Genomic DNA, 14256 nt, shown 5'->3' with positions numbered 1-14256 from the left:
TCTCTCTCTCTCTCTCTCTCTCTCTCTCTCTCTCTCTCTCTCTCTCTGTCTCTCTCTCTCTCATTATTTGAAAGGAATTAAGCAGGGAAGACAATTAAATAAAGGTGTGTCTTTCCTCTATGACTTCTGAAATTCCAACACTAATGTCCTACATTTGTAGTTAAGCATTAGCATTAATGCAGTTATGCAGAAGTGGGTTCTTTTTCAATAAACAAATAGAAGAGGATGAGGAAGAGCTACAATGCTAGGCTATCTGTGTCACTGATAGAATTGCCTTATCACAGCACCCATGAAAACTCTAGAATATAAAGAAGCAAATATATCCAAGAGGAGTAGACTACAAGAAATAATCAAACTCAGGGCTGAAATCAACCTAGTAGAAAAAAAAAGAACTATATAAAATATCAACAAAACTAGGAGCTGGTTCTTTGAGAAAATCAACAAGATAGATAAACCCCTAGTCAGACTAATCAGAGGGCACAAAGGCAGTATCCAAATTAATAAAACCAGAACTGAAAAGGGAAATATAACAACAGAAACTGGGGAAATTCAAAAAATTATCAGATTCTACTACAAAAGCTTATACTCAACAAAACTGGAAAATCTGGAGAAAATGGACAATTTTCTAGACAGACAGGAGGTACCAAAGTTAAATCAGGAGCAGATAAACCATTTAAACAGTCCTATAACCCCTACAGAAAGAGCAGCAGTCATTAAAAGTCTCCCCACTGTAAAAAGCCTGGAACCAGATGTTTTTAGTGCAGAATTCTATCAGACCTTCAAGGAAGACCTAATACCAATTCTCTTCAAACTACTTCACAAAATAGAAACAGAAGGAACACTACCCAATTCGTTCTATGAAGCCAGAATTATGCTTATACCTAAACCACACAGATACAACAAAGAAAGAGAACTTCAGACCAATCTCCCTTAAGGATATCAATGCAAAAATACTCAATAAATTTCTTGCAAACAAAATCCAAAAACACATCAAAAAAAATCATCCATCATGACCAAGTAGGCTTTATCCCAAGAATGCAGGGATGGTACAATATATGGAAATACATCAACATAATCAACTATATAAACAAACCCAAAGAAAATAACCGCATGACCATCTCACTAGATGCTGAGAAAGCATTTGACAAAATTCAACATCTCTTCATGGTAAAAGTTTCAGAAAGATTAGGAATTGAAGGCCCATATCTAAACATAGTAAAAGCAGTATACAGCAAGCCAGTAGCCAACATCAAACTACATGGAGAGAAACGTGAAGCAACCCCACTAAAATCAGGGACTTGACAGGCTGCCCATTCTCTCCCTATCTATTCAATATAGTACTGGAAGTCCTAGCTTCAGCAATTAGAAAACAAAAGGATGTCAAAGGAATACAAATAGGAAAGAAAGAAATCAAAATATCACTATTTGCAGATGATATGATAGCATACTTAAGTGACCCCAAAACTTCTATCAGAGAACTCCTAAACCTGATAAACAACTTCAACAAAGTGGCTGAATATAAAACTAATTTAAACAAATCAGTAGCCTTCCTCTACTCAATGAAAAAAAAAAACAGGCTGAGGAAGAAATTATGGAAATGACATCCTTTACAATAGTCACAAATAATATAAAATACCTTGGTGTGAATCTAACCAAGCAAGTGAAAGATAAAGTCTCTGAAGAAAGAAATTGAAGATTTCAGAAGATGGAAAGATCTCCCATGATCATGAATTAGCAGGATTAACATAGGAAAAATGGCCATCTTGCCAAAAGCAATCTACAGATTCAATGCAATTTCCAACAAAATTCCAACTCAATTCTTCTTAGAGATAGAAAAAGCAATTTCCAAATTCATTTGCAATAACAAAAAAACTCCATGATATCGAAAACTATTTTCAACAACAAAAGAACTTCTGGAGGAATCAAGGATCTCAAGCTGTACTACAGAGCAATAGTGATAAAAACTGCATGGTATTGGTACAGAAACAGGCAGGAAGATCAATGGAATAGAATTGAAGACCCAGAAATGAACTCACACACCTATGGTCACTTGATTTTTGACAAAGGAGCTAAAACTGTCCAGTGGAAAAAGGACAGAATTTTCAACAAATGGTGCTGGTTCAACTGGAGGACAACATGTAGAAGAATGCAAATTGAACCATTCTTATCTCCTTGTACAAAGCTCAAGTCTAAATGGATAACGGACCTCCACATAAAACCAGATACACTGAAACTAATAGAAGAGAAGGTGGGGAAGAACCTCGAATACTTGGGCACAAGGGGAAAGTTCCTGAACAGAACACCAATGGCTTAAGCTCTAAGACCAAGAATTGACAAATAGGACCTCATAAAATTGCAAAGTTTCTGTAAGGCAAAGGACACTGTCAATAGGACAAAATCCAATAGAGGGCTAATATCCAAGGTATACAAAGAACTCAAGAAATTAGACTCCAGACAACCAAATAACCCTATTAAAAATGGGGTACAGAGGTAAACAAAGAATTCTCAACTGAAGAACCTTGAATGGCTGAGAAGCATCTAAAGAAATGTTCAACATCCTTAGTCATCTGGGAAATGCAAATCAAAACAGCCCTGAGATTCCACCAGGCTAAGATCAAAAACTCAGTTGATACCAGATGCTGGTGAGGATTTGGAGAAAGAGGAACACTCCTCCATTGTTGGTGGGACTGCAAGTTGATATAACCACTCTAGTAATCAGTCTTGTGGTTCCTCAGAAAATTGGACCTACTATTACATGAGGACTCAGCTACACCATTCCTGGGCGTATACTCAAAAGACACCCCAACATATAACAAGGAAACATGCTCCACTATGTTCATAGCAGCCTTATTTATAATAGCCAGAAGATGGAAAGAACCCAGATGTCCTTCAACAGAGGAATGGATACATAAAATGTGGTACATTTACACAATGGAGTACTACTCAGTTATTAAAAACAATGACTTCATGAAATTCTTAAGTAAGTGGATGAAACTGGAAAATATCATTCTGAGTGAAGTAACCGAATCACAAAAGAACACACATGGTATGCACTTACTGATAAGTTGATATTAGCCCCAAAGTACACAATACCGAAGATACAAGTCACAGACCACATCAAGCTCATTCATGAAGAAGGAAGACTAAACTGTTGGTGGTTCAGTCCTTCTTAGAAGGAGTAACAAAATACTCACAGGAGTAAAAACAGAGACATAGTGTGGAACAGAGACTTAAGGAGGGGCTGTCCAGAGACTACCCCACCTGGGTTTCTATCCCATGTGCAGTCACCAAAGGCAGACACTGTTGTGGATGCCAGGAAGTACATGCTGACAGGAGCCTGATATAGCTGTCCCATTAGAGGCTCTGCCAGAGCCTGACATATACAGAGGTGGATGCTAACCATTGAACTGATTACAGGGTTCCCAATGGAGGAGGTAGAGAGAAGACTGAAGGAGTCGAAGGAGTTGTGGCCCCACTGGAATACAATACCATCTAACCAGAGCTCCTAGGGTCTAAACCACCAGCCTGGGAATATATAGGGAGGGACTCATGGCTCCAGCTGTATATATACAGGAGGATGGCCTTGTCGGGCATAGGTGGGAGAGGCGATCCTTGGTCCAGTGAAGGCTGGCTGCCCCTGTGTGGGGAAATTAGAGGGTGGGGAGGTGGGAGTGGGTGGGTGATGGTACATCTCATAGAAGCAGGAGGAGGGGTGATAGGATAGGGGGTTCCTGGGTGGAGAAGGTAAGTGGGGAAAGGGTATAATATCTAAAATGTAAATAAAATATCCAATAAAAAAAAAAAGAATTTGAAGACAAAAAAGAAGTGAAGTCAACATTATATCATTTTAAAATGTTTGTGTAAAAAAAGCAATAATAAAGAAACTGTTTTTCTTTTTCATTGCTGAGGATCAACCTCAAAAAAACTTGAAACATGCTATGCGAACACTTTACAACTAACCTACAGAGTAAACCCTTAGAATCTTTTTTATTGGATATTTTATTTATTTACATTTCAGATGTTATCCCCTTTCCTCATCCGCCCTCCCTCAGAAACCTTACAGACTTTTTAAAGACAGGGTCTTCCTACACAATATCCCAGGTTGGCCAGGAATGTGCAGTATAATCTAGGCTGACTTCAGACTTGAGATCCTCTTGCTTCTACTTCTCAAATCCTGAGATTACAGGAGTGTTCCACTTAACTTGGAAAGAGCTTATTCTTGACTCTGAAAATCTTGTAGGTATTTTCGGGGCTTGCCTGATCTAGTACAATGAAGGTAAATGATTCTTACATTTAGAAACAGAATTTTTTAGAATCTAGTAACAAAAGACTAATGTCTTAAAATATTAGAACAGATGTTTTAGATATTTTTTTCTAGTGAAACTGACAAAATTCAAACAGTGATACTAATTTTAGCTAATAAAAATATTTTTGTCATTGAAAGTGTAGAACCAAGTGGAAACCTGCCTATGACTGCTTTTTAAAAAAGGATAGCTGAGCACATTGCACTTTCCTCCTTGCTTATACTGGAGACGTCCTAAGCACAATTTTGAGAGATTTCCATCAGTACTCATTGCTTGGTTATAAGATCTTCAATCCTTAGGATCTACCTTCCTGGGCCCCAGTGAGCACAGAGTCATACAGATTATAATCATAATTTATTGTCACATCTATTTGAGAGGGTTAGCTTGCTCTAAATGTCAGCATACTAGTCAGTTCATATTTTGGCAACCATGCCTAAGTGTTCTCTTACATTCATGTTACTGGGGTAGGCTCTTACTAGGCACATATCGCACTCTTATGTTCCATTTGAAGCTAGAAAGTTCATATAACTAATTACAGCTAAAAAATTTCAGTTGTGCAATGCTGGTGTGAGTAGATAAATGCAGGTGTGAGAAAGGTAAAAGATCCTTAATAAATCTAGTATTCTGGGGATACTAGATTCACTTCTACCTTTTAGTCAATAATTTAAATTTACCTTATTAAAGTAGCCAATTAACCTATATATACCACTATACGTAAAAATGAACTAAGTGTAAGAAGTAAAATAGTGAAAAAATCTTCAACTCCTACATACATATTCGTAATCTACCTCAATAAATACCCCATATTTTTATTATCATGATTTTACTCATCTTAATGTGATTTTCTACCTAATATTGTTACTTTGCTAAGAAAATATTATTCCTTATGGGGTCAAAGTTTCTTAGCAGCCCTCTTGAATCTATGAGCTATAGTTGCATTGTCCCCTCAGGCAAGGTCTCTACTTTGTTTCCCCATATACTCTTTGATGTAATGCTTTGAGAAGAACATACCTCTTCTGAGATTCTTCCGAATAATTCATAAACTCTAATTTTGAAAAGACATAACTAAGCCTCAATTGAAGAACATTCTATAGGATAATGGATCCTCTTCTAAAACTCACAAGTAGCTCTCATTTCATTAAATAAAACATACTGTAAAAAATGATACATTTGATAAACTTGACAACGATGGAAAATGCTTCATCAACTATTCTTTTAGTTGTTTCATAAAATCAATGAAATAATCCCATTCTTATCAGTCAACTTGTTTCGCTTTATTTTCTTTTAAGTGGGTACAAATGGTTTTATGTTATGTTTCTCTCACTTTTCTCCACAGGTGGCTCAGCCAACCTCACCTGCAGAGCTTTCTTTGGGTACAGTGGAGATGTCAGTCCTTTAATTTACTGGATGAAAGGAGAGAAATTTATTGAAGATCTGGATGAAAATAGAGTTTGGGAAAGTGACATTAGGTAAAATAATTTTTCTACTTTTAAGCATGTGGAGTTAAAATTTGCTCTGTTAAACGGGGGTGGGGGTGAGCCAAAACAACAAAAGTTATTACTATTTTCTCTCTCGATTATCATAAATAAATTCTATAATACTTTATGTTAAACAAAGAATTGTTGAGGCTGATTATGAAATTACAAAATGTGAACATAATATACAAAGAATTTAAGAGTAATTCTTTTTTTCTAAATATTTTTTATTATTACTTCTTTGGTATTTCATGTAGTATGTCTTGATGATATTCACAAACAAAGCCAACTTGTCTACCTAAGAATAATTTCAAAAGAAACATTTCCCTAGTAATACACTAAAACCAGAACAATGGAAAATATTAAAGCCCATTTTAACCTTAGAAAAATTATTTTCCATTTAATTTATGAAATCAACTTTTAAAAGTTACTGAGAAGAAGCCAACATGGTGACTAATGTCTGTAAACACAGTGCTTGATAAGCTCAGACAGGAAAGTTGCCATGAACTGAAGACTAACCTGGGTCACCTGAGTGTCAGTCTGAGCTAGAATGAGATACTGTCTCTAAAAAGAAATCCTGAAAGGAACCATCAGCAAGACACTACATAGACTTAAGTACAACCTTTATATTTTCTGTGAATGATATTACATATCTAAAAACTACGAAGTAGCATGTAAAATGCTTGATGGGTTAATAGAGGATATACAAGTTTTCTACTTCAAGGTATATATATTTATAAAGAAGAAAGAGTAGGAGAACAAACCTTTAAATTTTTACATATCTATTTTGAGTGAATAATTGTTATACTTTTTTAAATGTACTTACATATTTATTGACTTACATTTAAGCAAAAAGATATTCAGTGATGAAGGAACTTGTATTTGGACAAGAAGAATTAGTTCTAATTCTAATGTAAATGAGCAAGAACTTTCATAGTGATAAATAAGTTATAAGCAAATCAAATGATGAATATTTTCTAAATATTCTTCAACATAAAGCTTGTGTCTTCTGGCAGGATGAGGGGATTTAAGCAATGGTTCTCCTTTTTTTTATAATTTATTTTTTCTCAAATCGTAATTCATTCACACAGGGGTTATAAACACAGAAAGGCAGGATGTGGGGAAGGGAATGACAATGGAGTGTGGGTGTTCAGGGGGAATACAGATATCTTTCAGACCAGGGTATCGGCTGGGTGAGGGTTCAGGGGACAGGTCACTATGACTCTGCCTATGATTCACTTGTCCTTATCTAAGTTGGTATTGTCTGCCCAGGCTACCTATTTACAAGGTCTATGACTACTCAGGCTTGTAAATTTCCACAAAAGCTGCCTGTTTACATTAGCCTATAGCCATCTGTTTCAATGTTTTTCCACAGAGACCCAAGACTTGGTGTTAGTATACATGTATGACAGGCTTACTGCTGATTTTAGGCCTATAGCTGATTTTAGGCCTTCAGTGTGTAAGCAGGGCTGCCCCTGACATCTCCTCCCTTCTCTAACTGTAGAAGGGCTGTGGCAATTCTAAACTTGCGAAGGCGGGGATAGAGGCTTGACCTCCAGTATTTGAAGGGAACCTTGTAATGGCTCCAGTCCCCTTGTCGTTGTCCAGTGACGCATGGAGAGATGGCTCAGTGGTTAAGAACACTGACTGCATTTCGAGAGATCCTGAGTTCAAATCCCAGCAACCACATGGTGGGTCACAGCCATCTGTAATGAGATCTGAGGCCCTCACGGTTCTCCTTTTTAAAATGTCAAGACTTTAACTTTAACAAAAATAGGAGAAAATGTTTTTCTGTATGAAGAAAAAAATGTATAAAACTGCTGTAGGAGACCACTTCTATTGGAATCTTTTCTCTGGCAACAAATACACAATATCTCACTGAGGAGTGCTCCAATTTGATTCTGGAAGATCTAAATGGACAAATGTCCAATATGAAGAAAAATTTTTCTTTGTCATTTTTCATATTTAAAATATTTTATTGTTTACCATTTTTTTTGCATTTTTAAAATTAAAGAAGTACCATGGACCTAAACTGTCTAACTTTGACTATATGAGCTGGTTGAATGCTCTAGAAATTTGTTTATTTAATAATATATATAATATAATATATAATATATGATATATAATATATAGTACATAATATATAATACATAATATGTATATTTATATATTTATATGAATACATACATACATATACATTTATGCAGGCAGGAGTATGGAACTATTAATATTGAGAGCAGGAAAAAGGAAACCTAGTTTAAGAAATTTTCAGTGTGTTTTGAGAGCTTGCTAAAATATCTGAGGATCAGATTAGTGAGCATTTACCATTAATTTTAAAAGTCAGAATTAAATACTAGAACTTTTAGTCTATGGTTTATGGTTTCATATTTCTTTAAAACTATGCAGCTCATTTGTATCATTAGGAAAAATAAGTCAGGCTGGAGGTTTCAACTGCTATGTCAAAATAACTCAGAAATTTTCTTTCTTATTCTTGTTAAAAATAATCTGATATATAATTAGAAATCCAGCCTAACATTTTAGAATCTCTTATCTCATTTTTAAATCATATTTCTTCTTAAAGGAAAAGTAATTCATAAACTTTTCTTCAAGGTCTCTCTCACCTCTTTATTATGACAATACGATTGTCCTGCTATGAGAGATAATTAACTGCTAGTTCATTAGCATCTGCAAAGACAAGTTTCTTCATTAGAAGTGAAAAAGAAAAGGGCATGATATCATTTAATTAACTTAGCATCAATTCATAGCCAGATTTGAAGCACAAACTCTGTAGGTATATTCTCATCAGATTCAAATTCATCTACAATTCTTTCTTTTTCATGTGTGTGTATGTTTGTGTGGGTTTTTTGTTGCGTTTTCTTTTATGTTTTAGAATCCTTAAGGAACATCTTGGAGAACAGGAAGTTTCTATCTCTTTAATTGTTGACTCTGTGGAAGAAGGTGACCTGGGGAACTATTCCTGTTATGTTGAAAACGGGAATGGACGTCGCCATGCCAGTGTTCTCCTTCATAAACGAGGTGAGTGGAACTTTCTGCTTGAGGGAGGAGGAGATGAGTTCCATAGAAAGGAAATCATTGGAATCTAATAAAAGAAAATTACCTTTTAAAAAAATTTCTCCATAAACCTAGCACAAGTAAAACCATCTCATTAGCACTATGTCCATGAAGGTCTTACTTGACTTATGCCTGTCAACCCAGTTTAAAAGCCAGTACTCAGAGGTGAAATCTGGTAGAAGAAAGCCAGGTTTGATTAAGGGTTAGCACCTGGCTATTTGTCCCGAAATGAATGACGTTTTAAGAGAATTCAGGTATAGAAATGAGTTTGACTTTTTAGGGGGGGGTGGTGGGGTAAGGGGTAGGAGGAAAGGGAGAGGCAAGGAACAAGAGAAAAGTTCTGTTCTATGAGTGATTATTACCTAAAACAATTCCCTATCCTTGAGTATGTGACTTCCACTCCAGAAGATTGAAGTTGACCTCCTGTACCAGTTTCTGTATTTTTTTTAATTAATATGACTGGCCTGAGAGTTAATCCTCAAAACAATTTGCATTCTTTTTGTTTGCTGATGCACAGAACTGGAATAAAAAAGAGCACATCCTGATTTGGTCTAAGGGCATCCAGCTGTTCTGGGTTTTGTAAATTTAAAGATCATTTAGCAGTTAACATCTTCATCATTGCCAGGTGGTGGTGGCACACGGCTTTAATACAAGCACTTGGGAGGCAGAGGCAGGCGGATTTCTGAGTTTGAGGCCAGCCTGGTCTACAGAGTGAGTTCCAGGACAGCCAGAAATACACAGAGAAACCCTGTCTCAAAACCCCCCCCAAAAAAATCCAAAAACCAAAAAAAAAAAAAAAACACATCTTCATCATTTAGATGCAACTTTCTTGAAAATGTAGAATGGTGAGCAATGGCAAATCACATAGGGAAAACCATTACTACAAAAGAAGAGAGCATCATAGATGGATGACTAAATCAAACTCCTGTCAACTTTGGATTCTTTGCCTTGCTTTAATTTCAAATATATAGCCTGAGAAAATAGTTCTCATGTCAGTTTATGACATATAAAATGAAAAAATATTATCAACTCTTTAGTGTTTTAAAAAGACAACAATTATAACAAATAGGAAGGGCTTGATACAGTACTTACACACAGAAGATGTCATTAAAATAACTTTATTTTTAATGCAATAAAGTGTGTCATGATTGGAAGGTTGTTTCATTAGTTCAAGAACTGTGTCTGATGAATTTCTCAATCAGTGTTTCTTGACATTTTAACCTCGTAAAGTTTTTACATACATAATATCCTCCCATGAGCAATAGTAACTTACTGTAAGTAAGATAGGTTGTAGTTATGGGTAGTGTCTTGAAATAGTAACTTTTTCTCCACAGCAGCTTATCAGTTTATACACAGGTGTGTGTGTGTGTGTGTGTGTGTGTGTGTGTGTGTGTGAGAGAGAGAGAGAGAGAGAGAGAGAGAGAGAGAGAGTGTGTTTTGTTTGAATTGTTTAAGATTAAAGATGATTATAAAATGTGTGACTTGGTGAAATTTTCATGCATGTTAGAGGAGAAGATAGTTTTTCTCCTTTTTACTAAGTTAAAACATTCTAGTTTACTTATGCCAAGTACACTTGGTACTCTCTTACTCAGCAGATTTACGATGATTTTAATTTCAAAGCATATCTCCAATCCTAGAGTCTTTGAGGTTTGAAAAGAAAGAGAACACTGAAGACTGTTCCCTACCTTATTGGGAAATAGTTTCTCTTTGAATAGTGTTGCTGAAAGCTATTAAAATAGACACCTTGACTGTCAAGGTGACTATAATATTAAAGTAGCATATTATGCTGTAATGTGAAGAGAGAGAAAAAGGAAGCAGCAGCTAGCAACATTTCCTGTGCTTTAACAACAGTCACACAATGAAGGAATTTGAGTGAGGCCCTGTGTATGTACAGAAGTAAAAACGTGACCTCAGTGGACCATAGACTTAACACTTATCCTACCACAGATCCTTCAAAATAGCCTGTCAGCTTATACTGGACCACATTCCTTCTCTAGAAAATCCATTCTAGGTTTGGAAGAATCTGTTAGAAAGCATCTCCATTTCTCTGGTTTTCTATCCACTGGCTCTAGTTTATATATTCAATTGCTCTTTCCTTAGCAATCAGATATTTGATAATAGTAACAATGGCCCTGCTGAACCTTCATTTCACCATGCACTCATTCTTTATTTATATGTTTCATCCCTGAAACTCTCTTGAATATTCTCTAAATGAAGAGTTTAAATTAGTCCTTAAGAAGTGAACTAGTGAAGAGAAGCTTAGGACACATGTTAAAAATCTGTTGGGTTGGGGACTGGTGAGTTACGAGCACTTGTTTCTCATGCAGAGAATCTGAGTTCAGTTGCCAGCATCCTTATGGTGGCTAACAACAATTTATAACTTCATTTCTATGTGATCTTCTGACATCCGTGGGCACCAGGTACACATGTGGTACACATATACGCATGCACACAAAATACTCATAAACATAAAATAAAAGAAATCTAAAAAGAATTTTAAGTCTGTTAATTTGGATAAAATATATTTCCATGTGGAGCAAGGGAGATATGACAGTTAAGGGATTATTATAAACAAGTAGGCTTGACAATGTACTGGATGTAGTGGTGAAGCTAATAAAGCTGCTTTTTCAGGCAGGTATGCAGTTAGGAAGAATCAAACACACTCTAGGATGCTTCTAGCATGTTTAGCCTAAGGTTACGCATATAAAGCTACTAAAGTTTCCAGTTAAAGCAAAGTACAATTTTGAAAAATCAAGGAAATTATTTAATAATAAATACCATCAGTGGCCGATTATGTGAATACGAGGAAGAAAAATGTGGCCAATTTTAGTTGCTCTCAAATACTTAAGTTTCCCATGATACTCTTCCAAATTTGTATTTATATAAACAAGTTTGTTCTCATTAAGATGAAAGTATTAATTCCCAAAGAGTCCTTTGAGTTTGTATACTCTGAAAGTCTATTCTTTTTTTTCTTAAAGATTTATTTATTTTATTTATATGAGTGCACTGTTGCTGTCTTCAGACACACCAGAAGAGGGCATTAGATTCCATTACAGATGGTTGTGAACCACCATGTGGTTCCTGGAAATTGAACTCAGGACCTATGGAAGAGTAAGTAGTCAGGGCTCTTAACCACTGAGCCATCTCTCCAGCACTGAAAGTCTGTTCTTAAAGTGAATGTGCACCTTCTTTGTAAGAGAGCTGGAGGAAAGGAGTCTTCCATTGCAAAGGCAATAATGGATGTAATCTTCTCACAAAGGGCTCATTCTATAAAATGACCACACCAGTCTTGAAAATAAGGAAACTGGTCAGCATAGGACATAATTGTAACTTCACTACCAGGACAAAGTTCAGAAAGAGAGAACATAGCAAATATGATCCCATAGGTTTGAATCTTCAATGGTAAGGTCTCTGAGACTATCAGATTTCTGCCACACAATCAATTATGCAGTTTTCAAATCATTATCTACATTTCTCAGAGGACCAATGCTCAGAAAAACAACTGGAGCTGCCTTTGTTAGTTTTTTGTTTCTGCCACCAACTTAAGACCTCCTTAACTTACCAGTTTTCAAAATCTCTCTTCTAAAATATTTTTTGTAGAGCTATATTAAAATATTTGTTTTCATCTAGATAGATCAGTGCTTCTCAACCTTCCTAATGTTGAGACCTTTAATGCAGCTCCTCATGTTGTGGCGACCCCAACCATAAAAATATTTTTATTGTTACTCCATAACTAATTTTGCTACTGTTATGTATCGTAATATAAATAGCTGTGTTTTTCAATGGTCTTAGGTGATTCCCATGAAAGGGCCATATCCCTGAGGAGAGGTGTGAGTCACAGGTTGAGAACAGCTGATTTAGAACTTTAGAACTCAGAACTGTAATTTCTGAAGATAAAGTTTATCCAAAGTTCTCTAAACATATTTCCTCCACTGTCCCTTTTTGTTCAATGTTGTTGATATAACATGATTTCAGCCCTACAATGAGCTACAGTATGGACTTAGAAAGTATACTCCTGTCCATCAAGTGAGTCTACATTTGAGGTAGGCTCAATGCTATATTATTTTTTTAATAATTTATTTTTTTCAGATCATAATTCATTCACATAGGGGTTATAAACACAGAAAGGCAGGACGTGGGGAAGTATATGACACTGGAGTGTGGGTGTTCAGGGGGAATACAGATATCTTTCAGAACAGGGTATCGGGTGGGTGAAGGTTCAGGGGACAGGTCACTATGACTCTGCCTATGATTCACTTGTCCTTATCTAAGTTGGTGTTGTCTGCCAAGGTTACCTATTTACAAGGTCTATGGCTACTCAGGCTTGTAGATTTCCACAAAACCTGCCTGTTTACATTAGCTTATAGCCATCTGTTTCAATGTTTTTCCACTGAGACCCAAGACTTGGTGTTAGTATACATGTATGACAGGCCTATTGCTGATTTTAGGCCTATGGCTGATTTTAGGCCTTCGGTGTATAAGCAGGGATGTCCCTGACATCTCCTCCCTTTTCTAAGTATAGAAGGGCTGTGGTGATTCTAATCTTGTGAAGGTGGGGATAGAGGCCTGACCTCCAGTAATTGAGGGGACCTTGTAATGGTCAGTGCTATATTATTATTAGCCCTCTATCTTTTTTCAAAAAAATATTCATGATTTAATATAGCCAGTTGAAATCTACCAGGAAATTTGACCAGCAAAAATCTTCCCTTAAGAATATTTAAAGTTGTCAACTCCTATATCCAGTAAAAGAGGTAATTGGGAAATTAGAAAAACGTCAGAGAGAGAGAGAGAGAGAGAGAGAGAGAGAGAGAGAGAGAGAATGAGAAGGGGGGGCCTGAGAGTCTGTTTATGAGTGTTCTGACTCTTTCTCCTTACTCCAGTAAGCTGCCTATTTTCACTTAACTGCTAGTGTCTGGCCTAGAAAACTTGAGAGTTAAATACTGGCTTCAAAAAGAGCCAAACTCTTCTTCATCTAAGGATAGAACCTTGTGAAATTTTCCCTGCCATTTTCATTATGTAGAGTTTGTTTAGGGAAGCATATTTTGGAGATATCATGGGTACAAGTTTGTTGTCATGTCTAGAAGATACTATCTAACTCTGTGTGTGTGTGTGTGTGTGTGTGTGTGTATAACAACAATAATTAAAGAAGAAGAGATCATGAATTTGAGAGGGAATGGTGGAAATATGGAAGAAGTTGGAAGGTGGAAAGGAAGGTAGAAATTATGCAAATTTAGTATTCATGAATGAAATTCTCAATTTTAAAAATAGTTAAATAAAAAAAGAGCAAAAGTAAAGGTTTACATGTCAGTTGCTGGGTTGTTTTTTATTCCTGCCCATAGTTAATTAAATTTTGTATCTTAGTCTCTGAATATTTATTTACCTAGATTCCTTTGCTTGGGTATCTA

The 14256-nt window shown here is 36.0% G+C and overlaps 1 protein-coding gene across 1 annotated transcript in view; it reads left to right on the top strand.

Annotated features, from left to right (window-relative positions):
• Positions 1 to 14256, top strand: part of Il1rapl1 (interleukin 1 receptor accessory protein like 1) — a 1073997-nt gene that overhangs the window by 1030776 nt on the left and 28965 nt on the right. Inside the window, exons 6-7 of the mRNA XM_028765051.1 lie at positions 5641 to 5773; positions 8670 to 8815. Of these exons, the coding sequence (XP_028620884.1) occupies positions 5641 to 5773; positions 8670 to 8815 (279 nt within the window). The remainder of the gene's footprint in view (positions 1 to 5640; positions 5774 to 8669; positions 8816 to 14256) is intronic.

This window comes from Grammomys surdaster, unplaced genomic scaffold (assembly GCF_004785775.1).
Source record: "Grammomys surdaster isolate TR1022 unplaced genomic scaffold, NIH_TR_1.0 148, whole genome shotgun sequence".
NCBI classification, from domain to species: Eukaryota; Metazoa; Chordata; class Mammalia; order Rodentia; family Muridae; genus Grammomys; species Grammomys surdaster.
Note: the sequence above shows the minus strand (reverse complement) of the source record. Positions and strands in the feature narration are given on the sequence as shown.